General features: G+C 49.1%; 1 protein-coding gene across 2 annotated transcripts in view; it reads left to right on the top strand.

Moving 5' to 3' along the window:
• Window positions 1-16,308, top strand: part of PRLR (prolactin receptor) — a 122,274-nt gene that overhangs the window by 90,955 nt on the left and 15,011 nt on the right. Inside the window, exons 2-4 of one of the 2 annotated variants that reach the window (XM_084881898.1) lie at window positions 11,457-11,564; window positions 12,371-12,503; window positions 14,402-14,571. In XM_084881898.1, the coding sequence (XP_084738024.1) occupies window positions 11,495-11,564; window positions 12,371-12,503; window positions 14,402-14,571 (373 nt within the window). In that variant the 5' untranslated portion in view covers window positions 11,457-11,494. Of the gene's footprint in view, window positions 1-11,456; window positions 11,565-12,370; window positions 12,504-12,584; window positions 13,024-14,401; window positions 14,572-16,308 lie in introns of those variants that run through there. The other variant, XM_084881899.1, reaches the window with a different exon arrangement.

Raw genomic sequence — 16,308 nt, 5'->3', positions numbered from 1 at the left:
GGATGGAGGTGCAGTCCGGCGTTTGGTTGGATGGCCACATGCCAGTCTCACTGCTTCAGAAACAATATTGCGAAATCACATTTTTCTAGCAGCTGTGTTCATGCACAGAGGAGGAGCCATTTCTGAGGGATGAAGACTTCAGCATGCCACATGGTGGGAAAGCTGGCGCCGCCCCCCCTCCCCCCATGGAGACAAACCTTGGGGAATGCTAGCTGGATATAATTTCTCTAGAAATCAGCCTTTTTGGTCAGTGAGATGTGCAAGCTGAGTCTGGGAGAGGAATTGCTTGGAGTTGTAGAGGGGATTTTAAAGGGGTGGAAGGAAGATAGAGGGGCAAGATATGGCACCTGGGCAGGAAGGGGATGATGGGTGCCTAGCAGGGGTCTGCTATGAGATATGCTACCTGTCACCCCACAAGGTTCTTGCCCTTGTTAGCACCCAAAGTGACGAAAGGCTGCGTGTAGCCTCCGGTGGGCAGAGAGTGAGAACGAGGCTGTCTGCTGGAGGTTGTCACACCTGGTTTAGTCAGCCTTCATTCTGTGAGCATGCAAGCGCTGCGATGGTGTGCTCAGGAGACTCTGTTAAGCAAGACATCTCCTAATCTGCACAGGATGTTCAGTCAGCATTACCTGCTGCTCTCCCCGTACTGAGCCCCTGGGTCCGCTCAGGCTCCATGTTCTTGGCACATACACAGAGCTTTAAAAAAAGGTGGGGGTTGTAACGAGGACTGTTAGGCAATCAAGGATGTTCAGAAATGCACTCCCCAAATCCAGCTGTGGATTAGCTCCTCTGCTTAGGCACACCCATGAAAAGCATCCCAAGCCATTTGTTTTTTGACTTGCAAATAAATTGACAATTAACAGAACTACAGGTACTGGCAAAGCAGTAAACTTCTCTTCCAAATCATATTGTCTTGTGATGACATTACAATTAATTTCTGTCTCTAAAGCTGAATTCAGAAGCATGGGAATGTGACAATAGGATGCCTACCAGGCTAACGATGGGAAATTACTAGGGACAATCTTTCTAGAAGAGTGTTAACAAAGATACAGAAAAATTAACTAACCTTTTGGATATTGGCATCCTAAACTCTGTTTTTCCTTTGGTGGGCTCAGAGAAGGCTGCCTGGAGGACATGCCACCAATTGTATGTTGAACAAAGAGGTGATGCTATTATTGTAAAGCAGTGACTCAGCAATGAGTTACTAGGTTCTTCCAAGCCAATGAGGCGGTGGCCAAATGAACAGACTTTTGCTCAGGCCCACTCCACATCCATGTGCAAATACATCGGCACACGAAGCCTAGCAACTATTGTGCATCTTTGTTGAGGTACACTAAGGGGATGATGGACTTTTGAAGAAATCCTGAGAGAGATCCTTTTATAATTAACAAGTACCCTTCCCTTTTAAGGTGTTAAGCATACTATATCATATTTTTCTAAGGGCGGTTGTCTTACTTTGGGATACAGGAATACATCACTATTCAAAGTTCACTGATCTAGCAACCACATCTCAATTGGCTTTTGTCACCATCTGTCCCTGGTCTTAAATTAATGCACATGAAGCTTTATTGGAGGAATCAATAAGGTCTGAGAGCATATCCCTCTGTAATATGGAGGACCTATTCATTAATGGGAAGAGCTCAAGGTCAAGTGCTTTTCCAATAGATTTGTGAGTCAGAATAATGTGTTTTTTATATAGCCTTATAAAAATAGTCAGTCAGGTATCTATGGACATGTGTCACTGTGACCTTGTGTAGAGACTGAATATATAGAGGAAAGAAGACAGAGGTGACTCTGAGACTTTGATGATGGTGTTCACCACGGAACACTGGCCGTAGGCCAAGTCGCAAATGGTCTTCTTATTCACAACTCTTTTACTTGGTTAAATATAGTTGTTACCATGTAAATGAAGCTGTCTCTGGACTGTCGCTGGATTAGTCAGGCTACGGCTAGCCATTATACCGCCCAGTCTCTGTATATCTCAGAAGCTCATACCCAAAGCTTTATCCCTCAGCTATGTCACCGTCCACTGGGCATCAGTAGGGGCGGATGAGCCTTCCATCTATATCTGTACTAAAACCTTAGGACCTTGAAGTCCTCAGTCTTGCCTTCTCTGGCCAATAAAGAATCAGAGAGAGGGAATGAGAATGTGTGCGAAGTTTTAAAGACCAGGACTAGACTAGAAGTGTGAGATTTCTGCCCACTTTCAGAAGCCACAACTCAGTCACCTGATCCCATTTAGCCACAGGGGAGTCCAGGAGGTGGATTTTAATTGTGTGCCCATAAAGAAAAGATAGAACCGAAATCTGATGGGTACCAGCAGTTGTTACTCCTCTTGTGAATGGTCTCCTGGGGTTGTAACTGAGGTGGTGGGGAAAAATCAGGAATCTGAGAGGGAAAACGCTTTTATACAATACATTATTGGGAATTCCTTCTTATCAGCTTCGCAGATGTGCACTCAGCCCAGTCTCGATGCTCTAAGGATTCTCCCAGCAGGCATTTGGCCAAGGCATTTCATCTTCCTAGTCCTCAATTGACTCATATGTAGAAGTGAGGGGTTGGATGAGAATTCTTTCCAATCTTTTGACTCTCTTCATATCCCAAATGGCATGATTCTAGAATACCAGCTGTTCATGTCCTCCTAAGAGAAGTAATCAGGGAGGCAGAGGGACAATGCCATTAGGCCAATAATTTATTTTATTTTAACTTCCCTCCTCATTTGCCAAGCCCAAGTTTCTAAAAATTAAAATATGCATAGTAGACAAGGTTGCTATCAATACAATAGTGATTTCTTTATGGCAAAGTAAAGTTGTTAAGGGGTTTAGATGAATCACAGTCCATTCACACACACAAACACACACACACACACACACACGGACATACACAAGAGAGAGAGAGAGAGAGAGAGAGAGAGAGAGAGAGAGAGAGCCCTCTGTGAAAAAATAATCTTCTTTAAATAGTCTTTGAAAACATATGTTCTCTTCCTACTACTCTTGCCTTGTATCCGTTGTCTGTGCACTGGTAACAGTGCCTTTTTGCTGGCTTAACATTTACTCTTTGCTCATTTTGCATAATGATGGTGTCTCAGCTGCAAGTTGGTCGTGGCTCTGCTAACATTGGCTGGGCTATTCTGGAGCCCTCCTGTCTTCTCATGTCAGAACCCAAACTGAGGGAGTAGCCACTATCTGGGACATCCTGAGGGCATGTGGATAATGAGAGCAAGAAAGCCTAATCTAGCCCTAACCAGTTTGGCTTGGTGGATAGAGTGTCGACCTGTGGACTCAAGGGTCCCCGTTCGATTCCGGTCAAGGGCATGTACCTTGGTTGCGGGCACATCCCCAGTAGGGGGTATGCAGGAGGCAGCTGATCAATGTTTCTCTTTCATCGATGTTTCTAACTCTCTATCCCTCTCCCTTCCTTTCTCTGTAAATATATATATATACATATATATATATATATATATATATATATATATATATATATATATATTTTTTTTTTTTTTTTTTTTTTTTTTTTTAGAAAGCCTAACACAGACCTTGCAACTGTATTTAAGGCTTCTGGTTGCACACAGCGAAAACAATCATAACCACTCCCATTCCACTGATCAAAACTTTTCACATGGCCAAGTCCAAAGTCATTGAGGTAGGATGTGTTTCCTTCCCAGACGAAGCATGGGTATGTCCAATGACAATGGGGCTATACAGTCCTATGACTGGGAGGGAGCAAATAGTTGGGGACAGTAATTTGGACTGCTCACACCCCCTCCACTGAAATTGTAAATGTAGCATTTCCCATTGAGAGAAAGCCTCTTGACCTCTCTCCTGCTGTGGAAAGTCCTTGGGTTGGAGAGAGTTAGGAGAGAAAAACAGTCAACAATGGGAAAATGGAGGGGTTTTAGCAAACATTTGTATAGGTCTCGGGCACTGTTTTAAGCTCTTCGCAAATACTAACTCATTAAAATCTCATGGCAGCTCTGTGAGGTTGGTTCCAGCATCATTCCCATTTTACAGATGAGGAAGCAAAGGCACAGAGCTGTTAAGTAATTTGCCTGTGATTACACATCTAGTGAGTGACTAAAAAGGATTCCAACCAACCCAGGTAATCTGGCTCCAAAATGTCTCTCCTTCAACACTCCAAAGGGAAGAGAACTAGAAGGATTCTAGCATCCTTGATAGGCTGGTTGCCGATATGCTATGATTTGGGGGAGCAAGAAAACCAACAGCTTCTGGAAGGGGCAGACATTATTTCCTTAAGACCTGACAAGATTGTTTTTCAAAATACACACAACACTGAACACCGTGAGGTTACTGGGACTTAGGTCGCTGTCCTAGGCATGGTCCTGCATAATCTCCTCTCAAGGAGTTTACAGTTCAGTGGATGGAGACACGCTATCCACAGATAAAGAAGGAAAAGGCGCCCTGGGGCAGAGGGCGGCACGCTCCACGGAGAGCAGTCAGGTGAGGAGGGCAATGAGGAGCAGTGCAGAAGGCAGGTCACATTGGAAGACAGTGGTCGGTGAAGGCTGTGGACGAGATGCCATTTGAGCGATGGCCTGAAAGAGGTGAGGGAGATAAATATTAGATGAGGGAATAAATGAATGCTCAAGCAGCTTCAGCTGGCCCAGTGAGACCTGCAAACAAACAAACAAAAGATTACTTAATCCTTACGCCTGGCTCAGCCACCACTCTGCTGACGTCACCCGGGCTGATCTTGTGGTTGCCCCCTGCTCCTCTCTCTCCTCTCTCCCTTGGCTGTGGTCACTCCCAATCCCAGCAAAGGACCTCCTGTGGGAAAGGAGGGGACATAAGCACAACCTTCTTTATAAACGGCCATGGCACTTTTTTTCTGATTGGGAATAAGCAGGGGCCGTGTGGGGCATTTGTTCCCTTTGTCATGGGAGAGAGGCGCAGGGATGATCTGTACTGGTGTGATTGACATTCGCATGCCCACACATGTGAGAGGAGGCCACACATGTTTTGTTTGACAGGGAAGTGAGCCAGGTGTGACAGCAGACAGAGCTAGTAGGATTACTGGGCAAAGGGTGAAACCTTTGAGTGCCAAGCCTCATCTTTGAAATGGGAGCAATAATGTAGTAGTCATAGTAACAACAATAATAGCTTCCCTGCCCACTGCACAGGATTATCCTATATAATAAAAGGCTAATATGCAACTCCTCAACTGAATGGCAGAACGACTGGTAGCCATGACATGCACTGACCACCGGGGGGGGGGTGGGGGGGGGGGGGGCAACCGCTCAGCCAGAAGCCGGGCTCACAGCTGGCAAGTGCTGCTGTGGTGGCGGGAGCCTCTCTGGCTTCTACGGCAAAACCACAGGTGCAGTCGGGCTGGGACGATTGGAAGCAGCAACCAGGCTGCTCCCTGGCCACCTGCAGCTGCTCGCACCACTACCTCCCTCAAGGGATGGTGGACTGCCGGTTTCACCCGGTCTGCGAGGATCAGGCTGAAACTGGCAGTTCGACATCCCCTGAGGGGTCCCAGGTTGCAAGCAGGTGCAGGCAGGCCTGAGGGATTCCCCTCCCACAAATACACAAATTTTGTGCACCGAGCCTTTAGTTATAAGAATGACATGTGGTAATGATATGAAGGGGCTTTACCAACGCTCCATCACCATGTTAGTAGGAAAGTTTGCCATTTTATCTTTGATGTTGTTGCTTATTTGAGGCAGGACTCAGAGTCTAAAGACTAGTCTCCCTCTGCTGTGCCACCCACACTGTGTGATGGCTCCCTCTCTGAGCCTCAGTTTCCCTGCCTATCGAGGTGTTATCCCTTAAGTGAGGTCATGCCGGCCACCGGTTCCAGTCCTGCCTCCCCACTGGAATCTTCTGGAGGCTTTTTTAAATGCCCCTGTGCCCGTGGGCCCAACTCTGAACACCACAGGTGTCTGTGCAGCGACTTGGTAACCTGCAGAACGTAACCTACCATCTACAAGGGGGGTGTCCATTGTTATTGAGTGTCATTGATTTGATTTTTATTGATTGATGATCTCACGAGGGATCAGACTGACGTGCCTTTTCTACCATCTGTCCGAAGTGGACCCTGGCCGGGAGGATTGAAGCTCCCCCGCGTCCTAGTCTCGCCTTCCAGCCAGGCAGGCTGAGCGAAAATCTGCTGGGTCAGATCAGAGATGCTGCTGGGAGGCCGAGCGTGTTAGTGGGGCTGGTGTCCTCGGATTTTGAGCGCTGCCTCCAGCCGTGGGAGCACTCAGCGTTCTATTTTATTAAAGGAACTCCATGCCAGTCGCAAGGGGGTGATTTAGCCCAATTCAATTAGGAGCCAGGAGATCTTTCTATTCAAGTCCCCATATGTGGAACCAAGCCTGAGTCAGCTCCAGTCTGGACACACACTCTCTCTGCTAGGCCTGGGCCTTCAGCACGCAGCCACCACCATGCACAGCTCTCGCCCTCCTGAGGAGTGTCTGCACAGAGTACAGTCCGACAGCTGTACTTCCTGTGGTGGAATCGAGGATTCGTGTGAGAGGAGGGAGGGAGGGGCTGGAATGCGAGGTGGGCATTTTGCATCAGCCTCTTTCAGAGCCGTAATGTTCTGACTAAACCGCTGAGCTCTAATGCGATGGTCATTTTATGTAGAAGTGATTTCCTTGTGGAAAGTTCCAGAGTGTTTCCCATCAAAGACTATCTCAAAACAAGGAACGAGATGAAAACCTTATTGGGAAGCAATTAAATATAAACTTGATCATGGCAGTGATAAACAATAATAATAATGATCACTTGAGCAAGGGCCCTCCTGTGGAAGTTCACAGACAAATAAATGTCTAATGTATGGTCTGGTGACAGACAGGGATACCCACTGCTGTGGACACGTGCGTCGCACACACAGGAAGAGCTAGAGCTGTCATCTCCCCACCTGGGGCCAGGGTTCTCTTCCAGCTGCATCCCCAGCTTTCAGCGTCTGTCTCAAAGAGCAGCTGCCACACTCTCCTGGAATGCTGGCCAGCTCCCCTGCCTAGTACACGCTGCTCAGCTGGCCCCACGTCTGGCGTGCGAGAACACGTTCTCCTTGTGCACAGGTCATCCAGGGTCTTAGAATCTTGTCTGCTCTCTCACCGTCAGGGCTTCACGGATTCGCATATTCATCCCACAGACCGTCCTTGGCCATTGCCTTTGGACAAAGCTTGTATAAAGGCCTTAATCTTGTCCCCTGGTGCGAGCGCACTAATCCGTCCTCCTGCTCTCCCCACGCTGAGCAGCTTTTGGTCTCTGTTTTCCAGACTAAATGGTGGCATTCTGTATTGGAAAGACAAGCCAGACTCCTGAAGTCGCAGGGGACATGTGGGTCCCCTGTCAGTCCAGCCTCAGGCCATCTAACCGGGAGGAGCAGCAGCTTAAGGGGACCCAGTGAGCTGAGGACCCCAACCCAGCAGACCCCAAACAAAGCCCCTAACATTGAAAACAGTGGGGAATGTGTTTAAAATTCGTCTGCAAGAAATGAGATGCGTTGCATTGTTAGGACAAGAAAGGCATCTGAAATTGAATTCGGATTAACAACCAGGAGCTGCGGCAGGCAGTGCCCTAGCTATTCAGTAGAGAACTGAGGGGAGGAGCACAGAGTGGCTGGGGGGGAGGGGGGGAGATGCAGGGTCCCCCCACCATCTGGGCCTTGACCAGTCTTAGCAAAATCCAATGTCTGCCAGACACTGGCGAATGTCTGTCAAGAGCAGAATGGATTTAAAATGACAGCCTTTCCTTCGATGTAGTGTGAATGATGATGAGTGAAATGAAGTGAAAGTGTATTTTGTAAAACGACATGTAACAAGGCTGAATCATCCAGAGAGAAATGAAAGGAGCCAGACACACCCACTCAAAAATGCACATTGTATGATTCTATTTATATAAAGTCCCAGAGCAGGCCAAGCGGACCTGTGGGGCTCGAAGTCCGAAGAGTGCTTTCTGCGGGGGAGGAGTGTGGAGACTGGGAGGACCCCAGGGGTGTTTCTGGGGCGCTAGCAGTGTTCTCTTCCCGGACCTGGTTGTAACATGAGCTTGTTCACTTTGTGATAATTCATTGAGCAGAATGCTTATGATTTGTACATGTCTTATGTATGATGGTCTTCAAAGAAACCCAATCCTTGGATTGGGCAGCCCTGTCCCTGGGATTTGGGATTGCAATTGCTAGGGAGGTCCTCGGAATTTCCTGTCTCACATGCTAGGCCCATTTCTAGAGTCAGGGTAAGTGGTTCAAAGATCCGAGTAGAAGATTAGGGCAACAGTGGCAAGTGGGGCAGGGCAAAGTAGGGACGGTACTCGCTTTGGGGACCACCTGATACCAGGTTTTAGGAGTAAATCCCACAGAATGGTAGCGATGAGATGGGTGGGTTTCCAGGGATTTGCTCAATTCTGGGTGCACCCAACTGTGCGGATTTGTAGGCAGTGGGACCTCAGATCTGTTATTTTGAACTTTCACACACCCTTTTTGCCACAGAGATCAGGGTCAGAGCAGGCTGTGGGACCGTGGCTGTGCTTTTCCACTTGGGGGGGTGTGGTTCTTATTTCTCAGAACAGCAAGTTACCAGGGCAAAATTTGCCAGATTTCTTTCTCAACTCTTGGCCTGGGTGAAGATCAATGGCTCCATGGAAAAGGGCAATGAAGGAAGGCTTTTGGAAAGAGAGGGTCTGAGCAGGCTCAGCACTGATAAAGAAGAGGGGTCATATCACAACGGGACAGGGCAGGTGGGAAGGCATGTCTGAGCAAGATAATGGGAGGAGGCTAGGGAAGGGAAAGTCCCTAAGGATTCAGAGGCGAGGAAGCCAGGCAGCCGGTCCCAGGCAAGGTGTGGGAGCGGCTGCCTTGCTACAAACCCGCTATCTAATTCCAAACCTTCTTCTATTTCCAAGCCCTAGTCACACCCAGGGAGCCAGGGAGCAGTGGAGCCAAGGTAATGGCCCTGGGGCAGAGGTGTGGGGCTGACTTTTTCCTAATTGGATTCCAGATATTTGGAGCCATTTGCCACTATCGCCATCACTAAAAATAAGGTGCTCCCCTCCAACTGGGGTGAGCAATCTTGATCAAGGGCCTGTTTGCGATGAGAGGGTGGATTCAGAGAGGCAGACTCCATGTTTATCCCCAGCCTCGTGCTAGTCAGCCATAAAAATGGCCAGTGGCAGCGGAGGTGGGCCCAGCGCTGGGAAATGCAGCTGTGATTGTCTTTCTCTCTGAAGGCTTACGTATCCGACCATGTTTGTCCTGCTGGAGAGCGAGATGTGGAATGAGGGGGAAATCGTTACTGGGACGCAATAATGACACCACGGTGCGTGCGTCCAACCCCCCGGCACAGGTGTTTCAAGGCATCCGGAGGCGCGCATGGCTAGTACCCAATCTGCAGGGAAGTCAGGAAGTCCTGGAGAAATGCTTTCTTTTTAGCACAGAAGATGCTTTCGGAAAGCATTTTTATATGAAAACGTTATCGAGGAGAGCTTCTCGGAGCCTGGGTCAGGGCGCCAGAAAGTATAAGCAATGACAGCATCTGCTCTTGCGGCCCCACCCAGCTTCCCTCGCCCAGGCGTTTCTTTTGCAAAGCACATGGGGCCCCAATTCTGAGGAGAAGTCTGCATAGCATCTGGCCGCGCCCGAAGGTGTGATTTATAACCTGTCGCGCTCAAGCATGTCGGTGCAACTGCCCAAAGAGCAGGGAACTCTCAATCAACGCACAGTATAGGGCTTCGCCAGCCAGTGGGAGGTGGTTCCATCCCTGAGCCCAGCTAGGATCACCAGGTCTCCAGGACTAAGAGCCTGTTTGGGGTCACCGGTCCCTAAACAAGCTGGGTCAGTGGCAGTCAGGTGTTTGAGGTGCCCAGGCCCCAGTGGGGCGGGTAACTGAGAGGGCCTCCCTGGGCCCTGGCTCTCCGGACCCCAGGCCACCCAAGGCGTGACGGGTCGGCTGTGTCTCTGTGGTCTCTCCCCATCGAAGGAAGAGTAATCACCCCGGTGATCACAGACTGTCCGCAAATCCAATGACTCCTCGGATTTGCCAGAGTTCTCTGTCCCGGTGATACGTTGGACAGTTGACCAACCCGCTCTGTACTTCAGCTTCCTCCTCCGTTAAAGGGGCTACCGGTGGGCGCCGGTGAGGGTTAACTGAAATGTAAGGAATTGGGGTACTCAGCACAGTGTGCAGCCCATAAATAAGTGCTCCATGCATAAACCCGTTATGAGTCTTTAGTAGCTTGATTTCCGGAGATGATTCTGAGGCCTTAGATGGACCAGCGGTTTCCAATGTACAGTCTGGGAGAGGGAGCCCGGCTAGAAGGCCCCGAGGAAAGGCAAACTGGCTCCCTCCCAGAGCCCCGAGAGGAGTCACTGATGACACCCATACACCCAGACCTCTGTTTCCCTAGGACTTCCTTTCTGAGAGTGCTGGGGGGTGGGAGGGAGCAGATGGACCCAAGCTCTCAGGAAACCCATTAGGGAGTGTCCAGCTGGCAAATGGGGAGCCGCCCTCTGGCCAGGAGAAGTGGGCCACAGCTGGCCTTCTGGGCTCAGCAGGTAACACTCAGGCATGTCCAATGTCCCACGGTGAGCAGTCTTACCCCTGGCCATTCCTCCCTTGACTTAAAAATATTTTTTTTCCTTAATCAATAAAGAAATTTTTTAAAAAGAATGCAAAAAATAAACCTTTCCCCCTAAGCATTTGCACTCTGTTCATCAACTCCGTTGTTTTCTGAGAATTGCATGGAGTCTAAAGAAAAGAACATTTAGAGGCTTTGACACTGGTTCCTAGGTGAAAATAATATTAACAATAAATTTCTTGAAATTCTCAACCCTACAGGTTCAGTGTTACCTAACACTCGGCACGCAGAGGACTTGAGTCATTACTGGGTTTGTCATGTCTTGTTTCTGGGCCTTTTCCAAACGGGAGAGAGAAGCCACCTGGAAGTTCACCAGAGTTCACTGCGTGGTGCATGGCCATGCCTGTAGCCAAGATTTCCAGATCCTTCTCCGCCTGCACCTCCAGAGGAAGCCCCCGCCCCCAACTGTGTGGCACCAAGGAGGCCCAGTTGGAGTTTGTGCCCAGTGTTGAACTGCTTTGCTTTTGACTGGCAGAGCGAGGCCCTCCCAGAACAGTCCCCTAGGGGGTGGGGGGACTCGGTGTCCCTTCTCGCACTCAGGGCGACGTGTTGTTGGGTGGCTGCTGGGTGGGAGAGAGCAAGTTCCCTTTGGGGTGTGCAGACAGAACCGGCTGCCACAGGCTGCCCTTGAACGTGGTCATCTGATGACCTCTGCTGGTGGAAGTTCCCCCGCGTGTGCACAGATGCCCGGAACCAAGCCCAGACCATGCTCCTGTCCCCACATCCCTTCCCTCCTGGCTTGTCCTTCACAGACAGCAGGGAGCAGGAGGCCTTTGCAAACCCCCGGAACCAGGGGTGCCTGGGCCAGGCCAAACTGTGCCCCTAAAAGCGTGCTGCCGCCCTCTCTTCCAGTGAGCCTCTGATCCCCGCGGACCCAGCAGGCAGCCAGCATGATGGAGAGCGCGCGGTGCACGGGTGTGTGTGTGCTGCTGCTCTTCCTCCACGTCCACCTGCTGAGCGGTAAGTCGGGGTGGCCCTGCCCTCTTTCGCTGCGGGGGTGTGTCCTGGGGGCGGGAGAGTCCCGCTCAGTCCATTTCCTGTGCAGTTCTGGGTCACAGGTCAAAGCAGAATGGAATTAAGGAAAAATGAAGGGGAAAGGAAGGAAAGGAGACAGGAAGGGGGAGGGAATGAGGAAGCTGAGGGAGGAGCACCAGTGACACAATGAATCACAAGAAATCAGACACTGAGTTCCTTGTGAGGGAATGGCAGAAAGATGGAGATCAATGAGCAGAGTGACAAGTGCCAGGGAGCACTGTGTCAGCAAAGGGGGAGGATTCAGTGTAGGGCCACCGGCATGCCGTGGGTGGGTACCAGCTGCATAGACTCCATGGGCTTACAGAAGGGCCGCATACTCCTCAGCCCATCCTACTCCTCACGTGCACTCTCTGTTGGAATTCTACAGCTTGTCACTTGATCCTAAGTTGCTATTATTTCCATCTCACACAGTACACATATACACACCACCACCACCACCACCACCACCACCATCTCTCCATTTCCACTGCAAAGCTGTCTCTCTCTCTCTCTCTCTCTCTCTCTCTCTCTCTCTCTCTCTCTGTCTGTCTTTCTCTGCATCCTGCCAACAAGGGGCAGCCCACAGAGAAGGGTTGCTAGATTGGCATTTCTGAGCTCCCCACCCCTAGGCCTCTTCACCCCAAGACCTCATTGCTGGCGGGGTCCCCTGAACCTGCTCTTGTCACCAGCAGGGTGACGGAATGCTTGAATGGGCCTTGAGATTGATTCCAGCGGCTTCTGGCTTTTTCTAGGACAGTCACCTCCTGAGAAGCCGAAGATATCGAAATGTCGCTCCACCGAGAAGGAGACCTTCACGTGCTGGTGGAAGCCGGGGCGGGACGGAGGCCTGCCCACCAACTACACGCTCTTCTACCACAAGGAAGGGTGAGTGCTCCCGCTCGCTGGCAGCGCGGGACTGCTTCTGAGTGAGCACTCCCTCACGGCCCCCTGGGGACTCTAATACAGCTCCTTCTTCCGGGAAGGGACCCAAGCATCCGTGTCCGCCTTCTCCTGTTAATGACCTTGAAGCGCTCTCTCAGTGTGCGTCAGCTCATCCACCACCCCAGCAATACCACGTAGTGTCCCCTTAGCTGGAGTTTTGCTTTCAGGGGTTTTAGTGACTGGTGATCAGCCACAGTCCAAAAGCATTAGATGGACAATTCCAAAAATAAGCATTCCCTAAGTTCTTAAATGGTGTGCTGTTCTGAGCCACCTGGTGACATTGCATCTGTCCTGCTCCTTCGTCCCATGTGTCCAGGCCGAGTAGCTACCCATGTGTTAGTCACATGGGTTATCATATCCATCAAGTAGCCCCATAGTTGCCTAACCCTACGTCACATGCCTGTGTCCTCCTCACGCCATCTCATCCCATCGGCCCGTGTCACCTCACCTCATCAGGAGAAGGGTGAGTACAGTAGCTTAAGGTATTTTGAGAGAGAACATTCATATAACTTTTATTACAGTATATTGTTACATTTGTTCTACTTTAATGCTAGTTATTATTTTAATCTCTTACTGTAGCTAGTTTATAAAATTAAACTTTATCATATGTATGTATGTATAGGAAAAAAAACACGATATATATGTGGTTCGGTACTCCCCAGCAATCCAGGCATCTACTTTGGATCTTAGACATATCCCCATGGGAAAGGAGAGTCTACAATAGCAATGTTTCCAATTGCCTGTCCCAGACTGAGGCTGCAGCCCCAGGTCCCATATAAGTGTTGGCTGAATGTTAGTTCATTTCAAATGCTTATCTGTGAGCCTCGTGCTATTTGTAATTTTTTTAGTAATAATTATTTTTGCAACATAAAAAGACAACCATGGTCCATGAGCTTTTCAAACTAGTGTTGTGTCCTAGAACATGAAGATCCCTAGCCTTATAGGAAGGGGAGGGTTTCCCCTTGGGAAATGGCTAACCCCAGACCCTTGATCTCCCAGAGGGTGTGTTTGGAGCCCAGGATGCAGTGCGGACTGAAAGAGGTCACCTGTGGGTGAGGCTTTCATCACCCCGCAGCGAGAGCCTCCGGAAGTCCAGGAGAGCCGCCTCCTTCCCCGGGGAAGCACCGCTTACTGGTAGCAGCCGCTGGCCCGCCGCCCGGTGCCTGCACTCTGTGCACACAGAGCTATCAGCCCTCTGGGACCCACAGGGTGGCAGGTCACCCATTCGGGAGCTCCACTGGCAGCCCGAATGGGATACTTCTCCACACCTGTGCGGAGTGTCTTGCGCTGAGGCCCCCAAGGCTCGGCAGAACAGAATGATGGGCCGCTTGGGCCTGAAATACCTTTCTTCACAGCCACATCACTGTTGCCAACTTGGTGCAATCTGAAATATGCTGGCATCAGCGTTTATTCTCTTGCACCTTTTGTAAATGAAGTGTAATTCAATATACGTGTGCCATGAATGCTGCATGTGCATGACCCTGGGTGTTATGTGCGGGAGAAGGCCCCCGTTTCCTGAGATGACCCAGGGGCGGGACCGTGGGCACGGTGATGCCTTGGTTGTGGAAAGTTCCAGCATCTATCGGCAGGGGGCATATGTCACAAAGCCCACAAAATACTATGGAAAGAAAGGGTTGGTGAGAAGCAGAGTCAGCAAGCTCTGAAGGGACACTTCCACCCCCTTCCCCAGCATTCTCTCCCCGGTCTCACCCCAGGGCACAAAGCCTGGGGGTGCCGTGCTTCAGCGCTGATCCCCAAAATCCAATGGTATTGATCTACTAAGAAAAGCTGGGCTCTTCTTACTACTTCCTTACTCACTCCTAGTATATAATACGTTGCAGGAATTCATTAATCTATGAATGTCCGGACTACAAAACCGGTGGTCCCAACTCCTGCTACTTCAACAAAAAGCACACCTCCATTTGGACCATCTACATCATCATAGTCAACGCCACGAACGAGATGGGAATGAGTTCCTCAGATCCGTTTTTCGTGGATGTGACCTACATCGGTAAGGGGGATGGGAGAGGGATTTCTTACTCCATCGCAGACCTAACAACAATTGGAGTCTTCCTGGCTTATGAATGAATCACCAGAAAGGAAGATGAGAAAATGCACACTATTCTCATCTACTGATAATTTTTATTGAATCATTCATGACGGTATTTGGGGTCCTTGTGTTTCTCTTCTTCCTTTGGCCTTTCTTCCCATCCCCTTGCACCAACAAGAGTGTTCTATTTGTGCTTCTCTTATTGATCCTTCCCTCCAGCCCTCCTGCAATCAATGCCCCCTTCCCCCGCCGCAAGCTGGAACTTCTGTTCTCCTCCCCACCACTCCCCCCTCCTGCTGAAGGACAGAGCTACTCACCAGAGCAACAGCTTTTGGAGTTCATCTGCTTCTACACCCACAGGACCAGCTCCAGCTGCTTTACCCACATTGAATTCTCAGTGTATAAGTACTTCTTAGCAACCGGAACTCTCTTCTTTTACAAACAAAGAATTTGGGGAGTGAAGTGTGTTACTTGAATAGCAGGCTGAAGGCCACAACCACACATACAAGGTTTGTGGACCCCATTAGCAAAGCAAAACAAAGCCAACCCAAGAGCTGTTTCTTGCTCTGCATGATCCGCATTGATCTGCAGGGCAAGTGGGCATCACTGTAGTGGCCTCTGGGTTTAGCAAGGATGACAGAGGGAATCTTAGGACAAGTCATGGGTTAGCCAGGACTAGGGTCAGCCCTCAGCTTTGATAATAATTTAAGGAGAAGTGTTCGATTCAAGATTACCTAAGATTTACCTAACGCCACCCAACAAGGAAAATTAGACTGGAAATCTCAAATATGTACTTGTATGTCATTGCTTTGTCATGTTATCAGTGGCTAATACCACCAACTGGCTCACATTTGAATGTTTTCTGCCCCCAACAAATCATTGCAATTAGCATGGAGGTAGAAAATGAATTGAATCTTAGTTTAGGAAAATCCAAAAGGTAACCCCACTGACAAGTCAGAATACAGTAAATTTCAGTCATATAAATTTACTTGAGATATGAAGTCTTTAAGATGCTAAATGCCAAATAATTTCTTATTTATGGTTCTTTCTAGAATTGCCCTGCCCTCAAGGATTCAACTAGTATTTGAAAGCAAAACAGTGAAACAATTAAGGTTCTAAAATGAGTAATTGCTATATCACTTGAAAGCAGTGATTCTCAGCTGGGGTCTATTTTGCCTCCCATAGATATTTGGCAATGGCAGGAGACACTTTTCATTAGTCCAGGGAGGGGAGGCGACGGTATTACTGACGTATAATAGGCAGACCAGAGATGCTGCTAAGCATCCCACAATGTTTCAGGATGGCCCCCACAACAAAGGATTACCTAATCCAAAATGCAAATGATGCTGAGGGTGAGAAACTGCTTTAAAGAGTTCACCCTGAACATTGTACATGGACTTCTGCACAGTATTTTTTGGATCAGAGGCATTTCTCATAAGTGTTTAACTTGAGACGTATATTGAATAACTGATGTTTGTTAGTGAGTGCATATAAAGCAATCTTTCTTAGGTATTTGCTTAGTAACCGAGAAGCATAAGGATTAGTGGCAGATTTTCTAACATTCCTTTTGTAGGTTATAATGTCAAGTACACTATTGCTACACTCACTCCTATGCCACCTGGTGTGGAGAGTGGGCTGAGGAGGTGATAAGTAAAGAGAGAAAGTATTACTAACTAGCAAGACTGAGACTAGGATAAG

This window comes from Pipistrellus hanaki, assembly GCF_964339955.1.
Source record: "Pipistrellus hanaki genome assembly, chromosome: 4".
NCBI classification, from domain to species: domain Eukaryota; kingdom Metazoa; phylum Chordata; class Mammalia; order Chiroptera; family Vespertilionidae; genus Pipistrellus; species Pipistrellus hanaki.
This window is presented reverse-complemented; position numbering and strand designations above follow the sequence as displayed.